Source organism: Rhineura floridana, chromosome 11 (genome assembly GCF_030035675.1).
Source record: "Rhineura floridana isolate rRhiFlo1 chromosome 11, rRhiFlo1.hap2, whole genome shotgun sequence".
NCBI lineage: Eukaryota > Metazoa > Chordata > Lepidosauria > Squamata > Rhineuridae > Rhineura > Rhineura floridana.
In genome coordinates, this window is record NC_084490.1 from 45704794 (window position 1) to 45721417 (window position 16624).

Consider the following 16624-nt stretch of genomic DNA (forward strand, 5'->3'; position numbering starts at 1 on the left):
TAAACATATAAACCAGGAAGTGGATTGCCTCTTAAGCATGCGAGAGAAACATTAAAACTGACACCTCTTACCCTTCTAAATTTTCCTCTGTTATTTGGAACACTTTCAAGTGGTCCCTGAAAGCATGTGGAAGAAACCCACTGGTCACCTCAGGCCACAGTTTGGGAACCAACGAACTGGTAAGAATCCATTCACATATAACGTAGAAAAAATGACAATGTTGAAAGTTTAGGAGGGAGTCATGCCTACAATCTAGAATGGCTGCCCTTTGACTGCAGGTGCATGGAGGATGTCCCCCAGGCCTTCCCTGGGCACTCTGCACATGTACACAGGCATTCTCATCTATTGCTTTACATGTTGCACAGACCCGACACTGCAAAGAGATTCCACGGGATGCTCTTGCACAGTTCCTGTTCCTTTCAATGGGGCTTCCACTAGAGAAGTTCCTGGTGGATTGTGCCCCAAATGCCAGACCTCTCTGGCCAAACTTTAACAGCAACAGAGTAGCGAACATAAATGAACCACCACCATTTCATAAAAGCTTTCATAAACCATTTCTTTCTTTCTTTTTAAATTTGCATCCTGGCTTTCCATCCAAGGAGGCTCAAGGCGGCTAATGCACCCTCATAGTAAGGCCACCTCCTGAGAAAGGGGCATTGACCTTAAAACCCAGCAAGAGGCCATAGTGCAAGTGAAGGGAATCACAGACATCTTAATTCAGGTTGAATATGAAGAGGAAGTTGGGTGATTGGGAATGGGAGAAAACAGGTATGAAGAATCCAGACACAAAACACTCAGACCTTGACCACGCTAGCTCAGTTCCCCCTCCCATTTCTGTTACAAGGCAATATAACCTCTGCTGAACAATATGTCAGAGTAAGGAACAAATGCAAAACCACAGAGAAACAGAACATCATGGACCTAGCGGGCCAATTGACTTGGGCTGGGAAGGGAGACCCCATTTCATAATCCCACATACATACAGGCAAGGAGTGGCTACTCACTGGTGAGGAAAACGCATTTCGCATGTATGCATTATTCTCAGATACTGCTTCACAAATCAGATTTAAAAAGGTGAGCCTCAAACTCAGATTTTGCATAAGCTAATTAGTCAGAGGTGGAGAATATGGCTAGTGTCAATATTTTTTTAAAAAGAGAAGTGTAGGAAGTTCCTAGGAGTGAAGCAATTCAGCAGGATAGGGGACAATGGAAGCAACCAAGCCTGCAATTCATCATGCAATTACATGGGGGGGGGAGGGGAGTGGCAACAAGATCCCTGAAATCCCATGGGACCAGAAGGGTCTCTAGGGCCAGGAGAATAGCAAGCAATTAACAATTTGGGGTTGGGGGGTTAACATACAGTTTATGGGACAAAACAGGATGGCAGCCAGCATACAGCAAGGGTGGGGAGTCACAGAGAATGCAATTAGATTTGGATGCGGGTGTAGAGCTGGAAAAGAAAACATCTCCAGGGATGGAAAATAAGGGTAGGAGACTGGAGGAGGCACTGATCCAAGATATTGTGCCCAGTTTAAGAGTGGAGGAAATGGGAGCAGATGGTCAGCAAATACTGTCAGAATGTGGGAACATAATTCCTAGTTGTCGGTATGGTAAGAGATTGGGAAAGCGTTGGACAAAGTGAGCAGAATACTGTTCAATTTTGAGGGGGGCACAGATCCAGAGACCAGGAAATGCAAGTGGAAAGGAAAGTCTAGGTGGGGGGAAGGTAAGAAATCCTGAGGGTCAGGCAAAGGGAAGGGCCCTAGCTCAGTGGCAGAGCATCTGAAGGTCCCAGGTTCAACCCCCAGCATCTCCAGGAAGAGCTGGGAATGTTCCCTGTCTGAACTCGGCAGTGCTGCTGCCAGTCAGTGTAGACAATACTGAGCTAGATGGACCAACGGTCTGCCTCAGTAAAGGCAGCTTCCTATGAAAACAGTAAGGTAGCAGGTGGACAATGAGCAAGGGGAAGAGCTCTGCGTGTCTGAGTGTGGGACAATAGCAATATGTTGGGAAGGAAATCCAGAGTAGAGTCAATGTGGATCTGGGCCAAGGGGCAGCATGCACTTCTCAGTGTTCAATGGGGGCTGACCGGGGGATGAGTGAGAGGGAGGTCTGGCTTGTACGGAAAGCAGCGTAAACATTAGGTGGAGAGCGACGTTAACCGGGGAACCTGCAGTCGGGGATAGGCTGGTCACTCAGCATATCTGGGGAATTGCCCGAGTGGGGGGAGGGGGGCATCGGACCTTTAGGGGGCTAATAGTGGTCAGCGTGCAATTGGAGAGAAAGCCACAAGGATGGCGGGGGTCGGCGGCGGAGCGGCTGCTAAAAGGGGCAGATCTCAGGAAGGGAGCAACGGGAGATCACCACCATACCATTAGATGGGGCGGGGGGTACATCATACGAATAACTGGGCTGGAAAGCCTGGCTCAGGGAAGGCGATCCGGTGTGCTGCTGAGGAAGAAAGCGCCTCCCCCGGCCAGGCGCTGGGCCGAGGAGGCCACAGAGCTCACAGCTGGGCTGGCTGCCCTGTGATGTCCCCCCCGCACGCACACACACACACGGGGCGGGAGAGCCATGTGGGTGGACCTTCTCCCTTCGTCCGGGAACAGCCTCGTCATCTCCCCCAGGGCACAGCAATCGGAGCGCATTCCCAGAGAGGCACCACCTTGCTGCCCCCACAGATGCTCCCCTCCGCCCTTATGCCACCCCTTCCGCCCCCGGTCCTTTCCCCTCCCAGCTCATTTTTGCAGGGGAGAGATGAGGTTAGGGTGCGGGGGTTGGACTTACATTGCCTCCCAGCTGGATCGGGAATGATAATCCATCCTTGACAGCTGAAGAGCCTGGAGAAGTGGAAGCTTTGGGAGGTGCTTGCTGGGGGGTGGGGGGGAGGAGGAGGCAGTCTTCAGGGGTTTCCCTCTCTTTTTTTTGCTTCTTCAGCCCGCTGCCCCTCCTCGATCTCCAGCTGATCTCGATCTCTGTCTTCTCCCCCCGCTTCCTCAGGCTCACGCCACAAAGTGTGCCATCATCAGGCTAGCAAAACCACAACGCGCCCCACGTGGTGGCATAACCTTCTGTGGCCTAAGGCAGCTTTGCCACACCTCCACGTCCCCCCCCTAAAAAAGGGGGGGGCGCTCACAATTCGGTAAGAGGAGGAAATGTTTGTAACTGTTCCTCTTCCCCCTCCTCCGCCGTTGCTGGCTGGCCTGGTATTGCCTCCCCCCTCCCCCTTACTTGCTCTTCCAGCTCCTGTTTCCTGCTCCTGATAACACACAGGCGCGCGCACACACACACTCACATACCAGAAGCAGGAAACAGTCACTGAGCAAAAGAGGTACCTGTGCGATTTTTTTTTAAAGAGAACCTGCAATAACAATCGTCTCTCCCGTCCTCCTGTCCTTCAAATCAAACTGATCACAGCACAAACTAAATAACAAAGACAATGGTATGCAGGGGGCAAGGCTCGTTTCTATTCTGGACGTTAATTTCTGGTTTCAAGCCAATGGTTGCTTTTTCAAACGAGAGGCTCAGCCTTGCCAGGAGACAGGCTGTCACTGACTCGGAAGCTTTGCTCCATCCCATTCTTCTTAACCCCCAGCCCATTCCCAATATTTCCCATTTCTGGATGCTGTTGGATTTGTGGGGTTTATTACTGGCAGAAAAAAAGAAAATGTGAAAGCAGTGGATTCTGTTAAATTCATCAGCATGAGTTACAGATTCGAAAGGGTCCCTCAAAGCCACTTTTGAAAAACATTTGAAGACATGAATTTAAAACAAAAAACAGGAAAATACCCAAATGCTAAAAAACGAATTCAAATTCTGAAAAATTGCCTCATTTTGAATGCATGCAAAATTTAAACTTGTCTCAGCTCCCATTACAATTTTAAAACACACATACATACATCCAATTAAAAAAACTCACTGAAGGCATTGAAAATACTAATGGACGCTGCTAAGAAAATTTTGGCATATTATTGGATATGGCTCAGGGTGAAGAAGCTAATTTTAAAGTTCAGTGGCAGAACATCAGACATGATCTATTCAAGAGGTGGAAAGTTATTTTGCAAGCAATTTATATATTTTATGTTGAAATCTGAAAGAAGCCTTCTACAAATTCTATATGTGGTATTTGATGCCACAGAGATTAAACAGAATTTATAAAGTAAGTGTGTAAGTAATTTATTGTAAAGCTAGAAGCCTTCGTGACATACAACATATAAAATATACATCATTCAGTCATGACAAACTAACATCAAATGCCTAGAGAAGGGAGCAGGGAGAGAAACATTTGGATTTTCTTATTATTATCCCTAACATCTGCTACACACTTGTCCACAAAGCTGTAAGTTTAACTAAGTAAGTAAAATTTTATTGCAATCGAAGCCATAGGCCATGTGCAAAAACAATGAATACAAACATACAAAAACCAAATGTCATTTAAAAACCATTTAAGCCCAAGCTCTATTTTAAAAACCTACTGGAAAATTTCATTAGAGAATTTCACTCTGAGTTTTTGTGCTGCTAATGCAAAATTAGCCACCGCTAGGGTTATCACTTTATAATTATTTGCCAGTAACATGAGCACCTGTTGCTCTGTGGGGCAAGATGTAAAGGGGGCAAGAACAGGGGATAAGAATTTGCCCCTAGGATCATCGTATAGAGGGCAATAGAGAAGACTGTAAGTTTAACTGCTAAAGCAGCAAATACATAACATATAAAAATATTGGAAGCACTAACTCTGTGCTTCAAAACCCAACCAAAAGTCACAAAACAGTGAGCAAGCTTTCAAGTTCACGAGAACTCTTCATCAGGCTGGATATTAAACAAAGCAGGAAGTAGGAATAATAATAATAATAATAATAATGATGATGATGAAGTGCAAAAATTAAGGTGGATGTTACAGCCATGACATCTGCATTTATTTTAGACTCAGTCTCAAGATGGAGATGGCAGAGTGATTTAATGAGTCTTCTCTGCTAGGTGCTGCAGGTCAGGTTACTTCCAGGATTCTGTGATAAAGAAGCAATGGCTGATCCCCATGTTTAAAAACACCCAAGTCCGGCTTTTTACTCAGATCTGTCTCATGTTTAAGCTTAAGCAAACTTGGGTTCCTAGTTAGGCAGATAACAGTAAAAAAAAATAAATAGAAACATGGCAGCCTATATATTAGCAAAGCTGGAGATTTAATTTTGGATGGTGTACCAGTAAAAAGAGTCAATTGAAGCCAAATTGTATTGTATTAATTAGTAGTTCCAGTAACTCTCAAAATGCAAAGTCCCTCTCTTCAGGTGGCAGAAAATAATCTTCCTCTGACTGTAGATTCCATCCCAGCTCCAACATTCAAACTAATTTTGCCTATTATTATTATTATTATTATTATTATTCCCTTGTCCCTCACCCTCTGCTTTGTAAAATATGTAGCCTGTTGAAGAATTTTGGAGAACACAAAAGCTTGTTCTCTATTTTGACATTTTGTTGGTCTTAATAACAAATACTGTACTGGCCAACTGTAGATCTTTTATTTTTCTTATGGACCAACATGATGCTTTCATTTTTTATGTGAACTTCAAAGGGGCTCTGGTTCACAAAAGACTCTTTGATCTTTTTGCTCCTGTCCTTCCTAATTTTTGTCATTATTTGTGCAGCATAGAAACTGCCTTGGATAGGGTCATAGAGCCAGCCTGGTTCAAATCTTTGCCTAGCTACAGTGGCCTTGCACAACTTACAACCTCTCACAGGCGCTAAGCTATCTTGCAGCAGACTGTTGTGTTGTAAAAGATGAATTAGCCAGAATAATACATGGTCCTTTGTAATAAGCACATGTGACCTGAAAAATGCCACCAGCATTGAGGATAAATTGTGACCCTGCTCCTCAATTGGCTGCTTCTGAGATTGTGAGTAGGCAGTGCACTGCCCATACACTTGCAAGCTGATCCTTATTCAAGGACTGTAAACTGGTCCTTTAAAAAGGGGGGGGGGAGAGATGAGATCAGCAGGATGCAGAATTTCTGCATCTGCTTTCAGTTTCAGTGAAAAAGAAAAGACAAGAAAATGGAAATTAAAAAGAAAAAAGGGGGAAAGCCTGAAGATTGTCCAGGATATGCTCTGGGCAATGTGATCTTGTGTAAAATGCTCATGAAATGGCAGCAAAATGGCTTCAATCCCTCTTCTGCAGTGGGAGACTTTCCTTTGCTGCAAAGACTAGTCATTCTACTATCCATTGTTGGGGGGGTTCCCCCCCCATCTTGCAATACTGGGTGCTTGGTGGCCTATGCAGCTCTTCCAAACCAGGTTTGCCAGTTCCTTAGCAAAGTTTTTGTTTCTTAATTTTAACCATGAGGTACATGCAGCCCTGCTTAAGGGCCAGTACGATAGGTTTCCCATTGACTTCCCTTCTGGTCCCGAAGGTGTTGGTTGTAAAGGCATTCAACTAAGCTGAATGGTGGGAGAGTCAGAGGAAATACTTCTGCACACAGCACATAGTTATACTGTGGAATTTGCTCTTATAAGATGCAGCCATGGCTATCCACTTAGATGGCTTTAAAGAGGGAATTAGACAAATTAATGAAGGATTAGGCTATCAGTGGCTACTAGCTACAGTCGCCAGTTCCTGGGAATCACAAGTGGGAATAGAACTGTTACACTCGTGTCCTACTTGTGGGCTTCCCAGAGGCATCTAGTTGACCACTGTGAAAACAGGATGCCTGACTAAATGGGCCATTGGCCTGATCCAACAGAGCTGTTCTTATTTATTTATTATTTGCTTTATATCCCGCCCTTCCTCCAGCAGGAGCCCAGATAAGAGAAGGGAGGGAGAGGGGTCCAGACCCATAGACTGGGGTGGGAGGTGCCTCCCTAAATTTTTTCTGCCCCTTACTTTTTTGGTGGCCCCCCTTGACCTTTTCAGCTGGCTGTGAGCCTGGAGGGGTCCTATAGCTCAGTGCACAAGCTCTAGGGTTGCCGACTTTTAAAGGGATGCTGCTCCTCTGCCAGCAGATTGCCCTGTGGAAATTATTAGATGAGACTAGCTCCATCCCATGAAATCTTACATCTGCCAATCTCTGTATATCAAAACTTTGTTAAGGGCACAGGAGCAAGTTATGCCATTTTCCTCCTAGCCAAGTTATTAAGTTAAAAGAGCCAATGTGGTGTTGTGATTACAGCATCAGACTAGGAACAAACCCAGCCCTAGTGATTGGTCGGGTCGGGCACTAGCTGAGAGCCCCAGGGGTTCAGAGGGGCCCTTCCCCAGCTGTACCCATAACTCCCTGGGCAGCATTTCAGTAGTGAGCTGCTTTTGAATGAAAGCTAAAGTTGGCTCCCATCTGTGGTTGCTGCCCACCATCTCAATTTAAAAAACAATGCCCTAGCCTATAGAAGTATGAACTGTACACCATTAAACACATGGTTTGGAAAGCTGAGACCCTTTATCTACCTCACATACTACTAAGGTAAAAAAGCACACAAGTACAATGAGTGAATTCCTCTTTTCAATGGTCAGAGACTGAATCAGTCCAGAACCTTTTGTCATTTTGTAACTGGGCCCAGTGGTGGACATTAGAACTTTCCCACTTTCCATACACTCAGAATCTTCCTGGTGGGAGGAGGGGTAAACATCAGCTTTCCTGGCATTTGCCATCACCTTCAGCTGTCACAGAAATCACACAGACACATTTCATATCACCATCTTGCCAAAACATTCCAGTACATTATGATTTCACCACCTGGGTGCCATTGATCTTCTCTGTCTCTTATCAGGTATGCTTTTCTTCTCCTTATCATTTGGCCCAGCTGCCGAGGTCTTCACACTCAGCATTTCGCTTCAGCAAATGTTCCCAGCAACTTGGACTGAGCCAGACTTTTTCTGTTGCTGCCATTGCAATTATTATTTATGAAATTTCTATCCTGCCCTTCCTCCCAAAGGAGTCCAGAAAGCAGCAAACACCCAAGTGGTAAAGCAATGCAATTAAAAATGAAACAAAAGCATATTTAAAACATTAGAGGGGTGTTGACTTGGAGTTCCACAGTTATATGTAGCTATCTGTGTTTTGGTTAAAAAGAGCTTATTTGTAGTATTATTATCTTTTTTGGTACTCACTTGTTCTCTTTTTATTATTTCCTTTTATTATCTCCCTTTTGCATTGTCTTTGGGAAAGCAGAAGTGTCAGGATGGCAAGGTTTCCCTTATTGCATAGTAACTAACTGTTATCTTTCTCCTCATTATTTAAAAGATAATAGTAAGAATTTAAAACATTTAAAAACATTAAGAACATCTACAGAAACATGTCATCCATTTTAGTTCATCACAGCTGCTTTGGCATTTCTGAATTCAGTGGGTAAGAAATCAAATAACAAACAGGGCTACTAAAACACCTGGACTTCAGCATGGTTCAAAATAAAAGGAACAAGAAATCTAAATGCATGTAATTCCACAATTAAAACTGTTCAAGGCAGCCATAAAAGCAATGGTACTAGCATACAAAGCTTTAAATAGTGTGGGACATGATGCCTAAAAGGAGCACTTTTCTCCATTTGTGCCACCCCAAGATGGCATTTATAATCAGAGGGAGAGGCCCTTCCTACAGCACCACTGCTGTGGATGGCAAGGAGGATGCAATTACGAGAGAGGCCCCTCCTCAGCCCGATCAGGGACTTCTTCCTAGGTGAGATCACACAGGCCCCTTCCCTGGCCATGGTCAGACAGAATTTGAAAGCACTTTTATTTGCCGCCCCAGGCCGTTGGATGGGGATAGGTTCATTTAGGCTACATGCCACCAACAGGGCTTTGTGGGTAGAGTGGTGCCCTTGAAGTCTGCCCTACCCACCTACTGCCCTGTTGGTCCTGAGGGTGGTTACCTTTTCCCCCTTGAAAACTGGAGGAGGAAGTTGGAAGAGGGACACTCTTTCCCACGTCCTCTTTCAGCTCTAAGTTCTTTCGGATGCTCACATTAATTCTACTGGATCTGACTTTTACCCAGATTCCTTGTTAAAGTGAAGTTTGTATATGCTTGTGCACTTTCTCTCTCTCTCTGGAAGTGGGAGGAGGGAAAGTGACCAGAGGGTGTGGCACCCACGACACTCACTCAAGAATCCAAATGTACTCATGAGCCTAAAAAGGTTGGCTTTAGGTTTTAGTCACTGTCATTTTAATAACTAGATATTGGATATGGTTTTATCAGATTTTATGTTGTTAGCCATCTTAGACACGTTGTGGGAAGGGCAGGATATAAATTTAATAAACAAAATTAAAATAATTCAACCTCAAATGTCAATCATACTTATCAGAATGTTAATTTTCAAGATAACACACAGTCTTACACCATGTTCTCTTTCATATGTAATGAGTACTATATGATAATATTTTAGATTTCTTTTAACAATAAAAAGTCACATATAAACCCTGATATTGTAACACCACAATTGAAACTGTTCAAGGCGACAATAAAACAAACAAACCTGTATCTCAAATGGCAAACTAACCAACTATATTTTTTACCAAGCACCTAAAGGAGCACTTATATTTGTTGTTGTTGTTATGTTGCCTTCAAGTTGATTTCGACTTATGGTGACCCTATGAATCAGCGACCTCCAAGAGCATCCGTTGTGAACCACCCTGTTCAGCTCTGTGTCTTCCTTTATGGAATCAATCCATCTCTTGTTTGGCCTTCCTCTTTTTCTACTCCCTTCTGTTGTTCCCAGCGTTACTGTCTTTTCTAGTGAATCATGTCTTCTCATTATGTGTCCAAAGTATGATAACCTCAGTTTCACCATTTTAGCTTCTAGTGATAGTTCTGGTTTAATTTGTTCTAACACCCAATTATTTGTCTTTTTCGCAGCCCATGGTATGCGCAAAGCTCTCCTCCAGCACCACATTTCAAATGAGTAGATTTTTCTCTTATCTGCTTTTTTCACTGTCCAACTTTCACATCCATACATAGAGATGGGGAATACCATGGTCTGAATTCTAGTTCTCTCATAGCTGCCCTCCCCAGTCCTAGCCTTTCTGCTAGTAGTATGGTATCGTCTGCATATCTTAAATTCAGGAGAGCCCCTTCTCTGGATCTTCCTTTCCTTCCTCTAGCCCAGCTTCAGATGGAAACAAAAAGAAAGGCCTGCCAAAAAAACTTTTAAAGCATTGTGGAGATCATATGGACAGAGGAGACGCTGACTTTTTTGGTATTAGAAGATTTAATGGAACTATGTTGAGATTTGAACACATCTATTAGCAGCCATCCCACCTGGAGGGAGAGATAACAAAGCAGGGCCCAACCCATAGGCTCAGCTGAGAGGTCAGCTGCCATTTGGCTCTCTCCATCCTGAATTATCTCCATTTAGGGTTGTATCCAACTTAGTCATACGCAGAATGGACCCACTGAAATCAGTAACTTAAGTTATTCAAGTTTGTTGATTTCATTGGGTCATCTCTGAGTATGACTTTGTTGAATACAGCCCAAACAGAATAATGCATATAACCTTAAGAACTAGTGCTGGAATTTTCTTGCATTCCTCTCCCCTTTCCTTGTCCTTTTATGTCATGTCTATTAGACTATAATCCTATTGTTAGGGGCTGTCTTGCTGCTTTTTTTTCTTTTGTATTTATCCTTTGATTTTCTAGTTCCACAATAAACAATAGTCATAAAACATCCAGTTGAATTAAATCATACTTAGTGCATCCATATTTACTGCCTTATTTGTTTTATATTGATTCCAACGAAACAGAAAAGTATTTCCCCCCCCTAAAAAATCTCCACTGAAGGGATCCTTCCCTCCCATAACTGCTTGTATCTTATTTTATTCATCATTGTTTCCCAAGTTTTCTTCTTCAAGAAGGCTATTGTTGGTACCGTATCTGTTTTCCACATTTTTGCTGCTAGAACTCAAACAGGTATAAGCATATGCAAAACCAGAACAAAAAAAGCTTTGCAGAACCTGATGGTCAACATTAACTAAAAGCATTGTTGAGGGGTCTAATGTAAATTGGTGTGAATTATTTAATTTCCTCCTTGATGTTCCTCCAAAAATCTTTAATCATGCCATGCTTAATTGGAATGTGAGCTCAAGGGGGGGAAAAACCAACCCCAAATTCCATACCACTTACATTCCTGTCTTGGGGATGTACCCCTCATGTCCCACTTTTATATAAAGATGCATCAAATAAAGGAAAGAATGAAGAGGAGGTGTTAAATGAGAGATATTTTAGGGATGGTTTGAGCAGACAACTTTTGAATTAACAATAGCAAAAATAGCATATTGGCCATGATTAAGTCTGGATTTGCAGAATTCAGATTTCTGGATTGTTAAACCTTCAATTTCTTGCCCTTTGGTAGAGGGAGACAGGCACCCTATTGTTGTACACTAGTAAATGTTAATGCAAACAAGCAAGGAGTGGGGGAAGGGAAATCCTTTCTGCCCCCAGGATTTAAAAAGTAAGATTTCTTCCTCACAAATTGGTCTACAGAAGTTGGAACTGAAAGGAACGAGAAGAAAGAGAGGCAGACATTATTTCCAGGATTTTTTTTGCTAAGTTTTTCCAATTTGCTGAAGAATACTTTGAAGTACAAATTAGGATTCACCTTCAGCTCTGCTATTAAAGTTGATGGAAAGGAAGCAAAAAATCAAGATGAAATGTACAAAGAAACCACACACAGAGAGAGCACTTCTCCAGCCTACCTTGCTTTATTGTACGAAGCTAGAGAAGCGTTCTATTATCAGGCAAAACATAACATCTGGAGCTATACAGAAAACAACATCCTCTTCTCAAGAAGCAAGGAGGGAAACTCCACTTAGCCCTACTTTTTGGGGCCTACTATACCTCACTGAGGTGGCAACCCTGTGTCTGAGCTATACTACCTTCAGAGACAGGTGGGGGGAATTGCATGTTTGAGTGTCTCTCTGTGCAGTACACTAGCATGTGAAGGGGGGGAAGTTATAACCTATTCCTGTCCTTGACATGTTGGTTTTCTATGTGCAAGGAATATTTTGCATGGAGTAGCATGCAAACATGGGACTCCCCCATCTGCAGTCTGAAATGGTACAAACCAAATACAAGTGTACTGATTCAACTAAGCCTTTTTCAACTATAGCTACCTGGAATGCCATAGACTTAGCTCTACTTTAGATTTCCTATCATCTTCCAGGGGAAGGTGAGAAACACAGAGATATACTATCAACTTTTAATTGTAATAACACTGGCCTCTGGAAAGAGGTGGGAGTGAGAGACAGGTGGAATAGGATCAAACCTAATGTGTTGGCAACTTGGTATACAATCTCTTGACATACAATGCAGCAAGCTCACTTTCTTGGCCTGGGACAGGTATAGGAAACTTTTGGTCCTCCAGACCTTGCTAATTATATTGCCCATAATCCCTGGCCTTTGACTATGCTTGCTAGGACTGGTGAGAGCTGCAGTTTAACAGCTGGAGGGCCAAAGGCTCCCCACTCCTGGCCTAGGAGAACCCCGCAGCCTTCATGTTGTGGCTGTATATGTTGAGGCTTGTTTATATTAAGCACTCCTATGATGCTTTATAGCCTCCCAAACCCATTTACACTAAAACCAGACACAGATATGTAGTTAACCAAAATGTAGATCATGACACTAAAAAAATCAGTAACAAAAGAGTTCTAGTGGTAGATGGTTGTATGTTATGTTACCATTACCTTTGGGACCCAAAATCAGTACAGTAGGGCCCTGCTTTTCGGTGGCCCTCTAATACGGCAGCTTTCAATTAGAGTAATTAAAGGCCCCACTCATACGGTGCTTGTTCAGCTTTTATGGCATTTTTCAGGCATCGAGGGTCTGGAAAGTAACCCGCTGTATGAGTGGAGCCCTACTGTACTCTAGATTCAGCACTTCTTACACCTACAGGATCAAGAGGTGGGTCCAATTTTAGTACTTTGTCTTTGTGTATCCTGATACAACTTAGACCTATTTACTGGCTAGTGGTAACCCTTAACGGGCAGTCTTCCAATGCTGCAGTGTTCAAAACACATTTGAACACATACAAGCCTGTAGAGCTCAAGTCTTCATTTCTGTCAGGGTCTTGTCTCTAAATACTCTTTTCAATGCTACAAATTCCAGTTTATTTATTTATTGCTATTATATTTATATTCCAAATTTCCTCCTTGAAAGGTGGTTATCTCCCTCTTCATTTTATCCTCACAGCCCTGTGAGATAGGATAGGCTGAGAAATAACAACTGCCCCAAGATCACCCACAGGGCTTCAAGGCTGTGTGGGGATTTGAACTCTGGTCTCGCAGGTCCACCCATGACCCCACTGTGCTAGCTGGGGCTAACAAGAAGCTGTAGTCCAAAATATCTGGACGACACCAGGTTGGGAAACGCTGGTTTAGATTATTATTTTTTTCTAATTGATGAGGTATGCTAATTTGGGAGCCAAAAGGCAGGATAGAAATAACTTTTGTATATAAAAATACATTTAATACTCATGGAACCAACCTGAGGAGGTAGAAATTCTTTCCCAACTTCATGCCAAAGTAATTTCATATTTAAACATTTTCCCTTCTTCCTATCCTCTCTTTTATAATTTAGTATCTCTCCTTGCCAAATTAGTATGGTTATGTGATAGAACCCCTTCCATAGCATACTTGCTGCAACACAATTAGCACAGCAGGTAGGCTAGAACCTCTTTCCCCTATACCCTGGCTTTTTTTTCCCCACAGGGTTTTTCTTAATACAGCAGGGCCCTGCTTTTTGGCGGCCTCCTTTTTGGCGTTCCGCAAATACGGTGGCTAAAATTAGAGTAAGGCCCCACTTATACGGTGCTTGTTCCACTTTTACAGCGTTTTTCGGGCTTCGGGCACCATTTTATTGATGGAGTTCCGCTTTTTGGTGGGTTTTGCTTTTCGGTGGAGGTCTGGAACATAACCCGCCGTATGAGCGGGGCACAACCAAGCATTAAATCTGGTATCTTCTCCCTGCAGCTGACAGGTACAGCCCATTTTTCTATCTCATTCTGCTGCATGGGGTAGACTAGTCCTCAGCATTTCACTTAACTAGTTTAACCAGAGTGGCCACTTGAGCATTAACTCTCCCCGCCCATGAAGACCAATACAGAGTGAATTATATAATGGTGAGAGCTCTCTTGACTTTGAAGTCTGAATGCAACCTTTCTGAAGGATCCCAGGTAAGAGCCAGTGATGTGTTGTGGATAAGCAGCATTGATCTTGCTTTTGAATCCCCACTCATTCAGGAGGACAGCAAGTGCCATGAAGCGGTTAGTATCAGAATGGAACAGGGGAGACCCCCATTCATGTATGAAGCTCATTAAGAAGATAGGAAGCTGCCTTGTTATGCTATTGGCCCATTTAGCTCCATATAGTCTGCCCTCACTGGCAGCAACTCACCAGGGTTTCAGCCAGATATCTTACTTAGTTCTACCAAGGGACTGAACCCGGGACCTTCTGCATGTGAATAAGGTCTCTACGCACTGGGCTATAGCTCAGCCAGCAACATCCTACCTCACAGAATTGTGAAGATTTTTTTGGGGGGGAGGGGAAACTCCTTGAAAAGGTATAACATGTAATCAAGTAAGAAAGCTCAGTAGATGACTTTGGGCCACTCTTTTCTATAACCTAAGGCAGAGGTTACCAGCGTGGTGCTTACAGAGGCCTACCCTGGAGCCTGCCCTAGTCCCCGCTCCACTGAAATTAGGCTTGAAAAAAGGAGTCTATTACAGCCAAGTGTGGGTTATATTTGGTTGTTGTGTTACGCAGGCCATAGTTTTATAGAAGTTCTATATACCAAGCCTGGGAAGCAACAACCAAGCTCTGTTTCTGAACACAAGCACCTGGCATGGCACTATAACCTAAGCCTTTACAATCCACCTGCAGAGCTAAGCATTTGTAGTAGGAGTTCAATCCAACTTGTAAAACCTGGAATGTGAAGCAAAACAAAAAACCCTGAGCACGTGCAGCGCACCTTTCCCTCACTACTGAGGCATCACATGTTCTCTACATACTCCCATACTGGACTCCTGCTGGAAGGGCAGGATATAAATCAAATGAATTTGAACAGCAGTACTTCCAGGAAGGTTTGAGCCCAGATACCTCTTTTTAGAAATTAAGCATGGGTACCTTGAACTGTTGAGAACAGCACTTGCTCACTCTGCTCTGGCTGGCGTGTGGGAATTGAGATAGTGGGTTTCCTACAACAGCCTACTCTATTTAGAGAAAAGAACTCCAGTACTTATGGCCATATACAGTCCCACAATTAATAAGCATTTTTTGCTGTTTGCCATTTCATGGACCTTTGGCCAGTAAAGTGTTCCTGGGAGAAATGCTTTGGGCGTTGAAGTATATTTGCCAACCAGTGATACACTTCATATATCTGATGAAGTGGGCTCTAGTCTATGAGAGCTTATGCCAAAATACTTTTTAATGTGCCCCAAAAGTTTCTGCAATAAACTAAATGGCTACCCCTCTAGAATTGAGGAAGAATCCTGCAATGTTAAAAGATTTATACAGTGGCATCAACTTGCTCAGCCTGAATATATATCCATGCAGATAGGAAAGTATGTGTGCAAGCTTTTGTAAGGCATAACATCTTAGCTGTTGTTTATCCCAAATTTACTGAGCCAAAAGACCTTTGTTTATTCTGGTATAATTTAACATTCTCCTAATAAATTACATGTATTTACATTTTAATATATTCCACCTTTCTATCATGAAACCCAAGGCGGTGTACAGTGTGGCTCTGACTCAGACTCTCTTGATCCAGCAAGACAACAGCCTTTTGTGCTTTCAGACCACAGCCTGGGAGACTTTAAAGATCTGCTCAAACTTAGGCTAAAGGTTTATTTCAAGATAATTTGTGCAAGCCTTTTTCATACCACTAGAAACCAGGAAGAATTCTATCAAGAAGAATCTGAAAACACACTTGCAACAAATGCCACTTTTTATGTAAGGAAAGATTCCGAGGCCTTAGCCACAAAAGGAATCCTGCAAACTTGCAGACAAATTCTGCTAAGTGTCAAAACCTTAAGCACTCTTCCCAGGAACACTTTTTAGTAATGTATTAATGCTATATTAAATGAAGGAAACAAGTTTGATTGCTCACCAGTTTGGTGAGCAACTTGGACACAAATCTTTTAAATAAAGAGGCCAGATTTCTTCATTCCCAGTTCCTACACTAAACATTAATGCAGCAGACATATCACGCATATAGAAGCCTTTTTGAAGCCACTCACAATAAGCTTGCATTTAAAGTTTGGTAAAAGTGTATGAGCTCTAAACAAAGCATGCACGTGGATATCTCCCACTAGCTTCTCTAGAGACTGATGTGTACAACCTATACATTAAGAGTCTACAAGCTCACCTCAACCTCAAAGCACCTGGCAGGCTACAATTCATGGCTGATGGTTTGGAAGGTCACAAAGCAGGAAGGTCTGCTCCAGGACAAACCAGAACTGCACACCTATTCCCTGAGGATGGCTGCATTTAGAGAGAGTGGCTGCCTCTGGACTGGCTGTACAACCAACACTTAATCCACACACCAATTTGTATCACTGACTGCTCTAAGTGCTTTAAAAGAAATTTCCAGCCATACAGCATTTCCTCTTAACCATACCCGAGTTGTATAGTAAACTCTACTTTCACTTAAGGCTGATGC

At 43.1% G+C, this 16624-nt stretch overlaps 1 protein-coding gene across 5 annotated transcripts in view; it reads right to left on the reverse strand.

Moving 5' to 3' along the window:
• TBKBP1 (TBK1 binding protein 1) overlaps positions 1-3261 on the reverse strand; it is a 94147-nt gene extending 90886 nt beyond the window's left edge. For 2 of the 5 annotated variants that reach the window (XM_061589573.1, XM_061589572.1), the window contains exon 1: positions 2788-3261. Coding sequence is in view for 3 of the 5 variants with exons in the window: in XM_061589575.1 (XP_061445559.1) it covers positions 2373-2399 (27 nt within the window). In the remaining 2 variants the exon portion in view is untranslated. Of the gene's footprint in view, positions 1-2372; positions 2456-2787 lie in introns of those variants that run through there. The other 3 variants (XM_061589575.1, XM_061589571.1, XM_061589576.1) reach the window with 3 other exon arrangements.
• Between the last annotated feature and the right edge of the window lie 13363 nt (positions 3262-16624).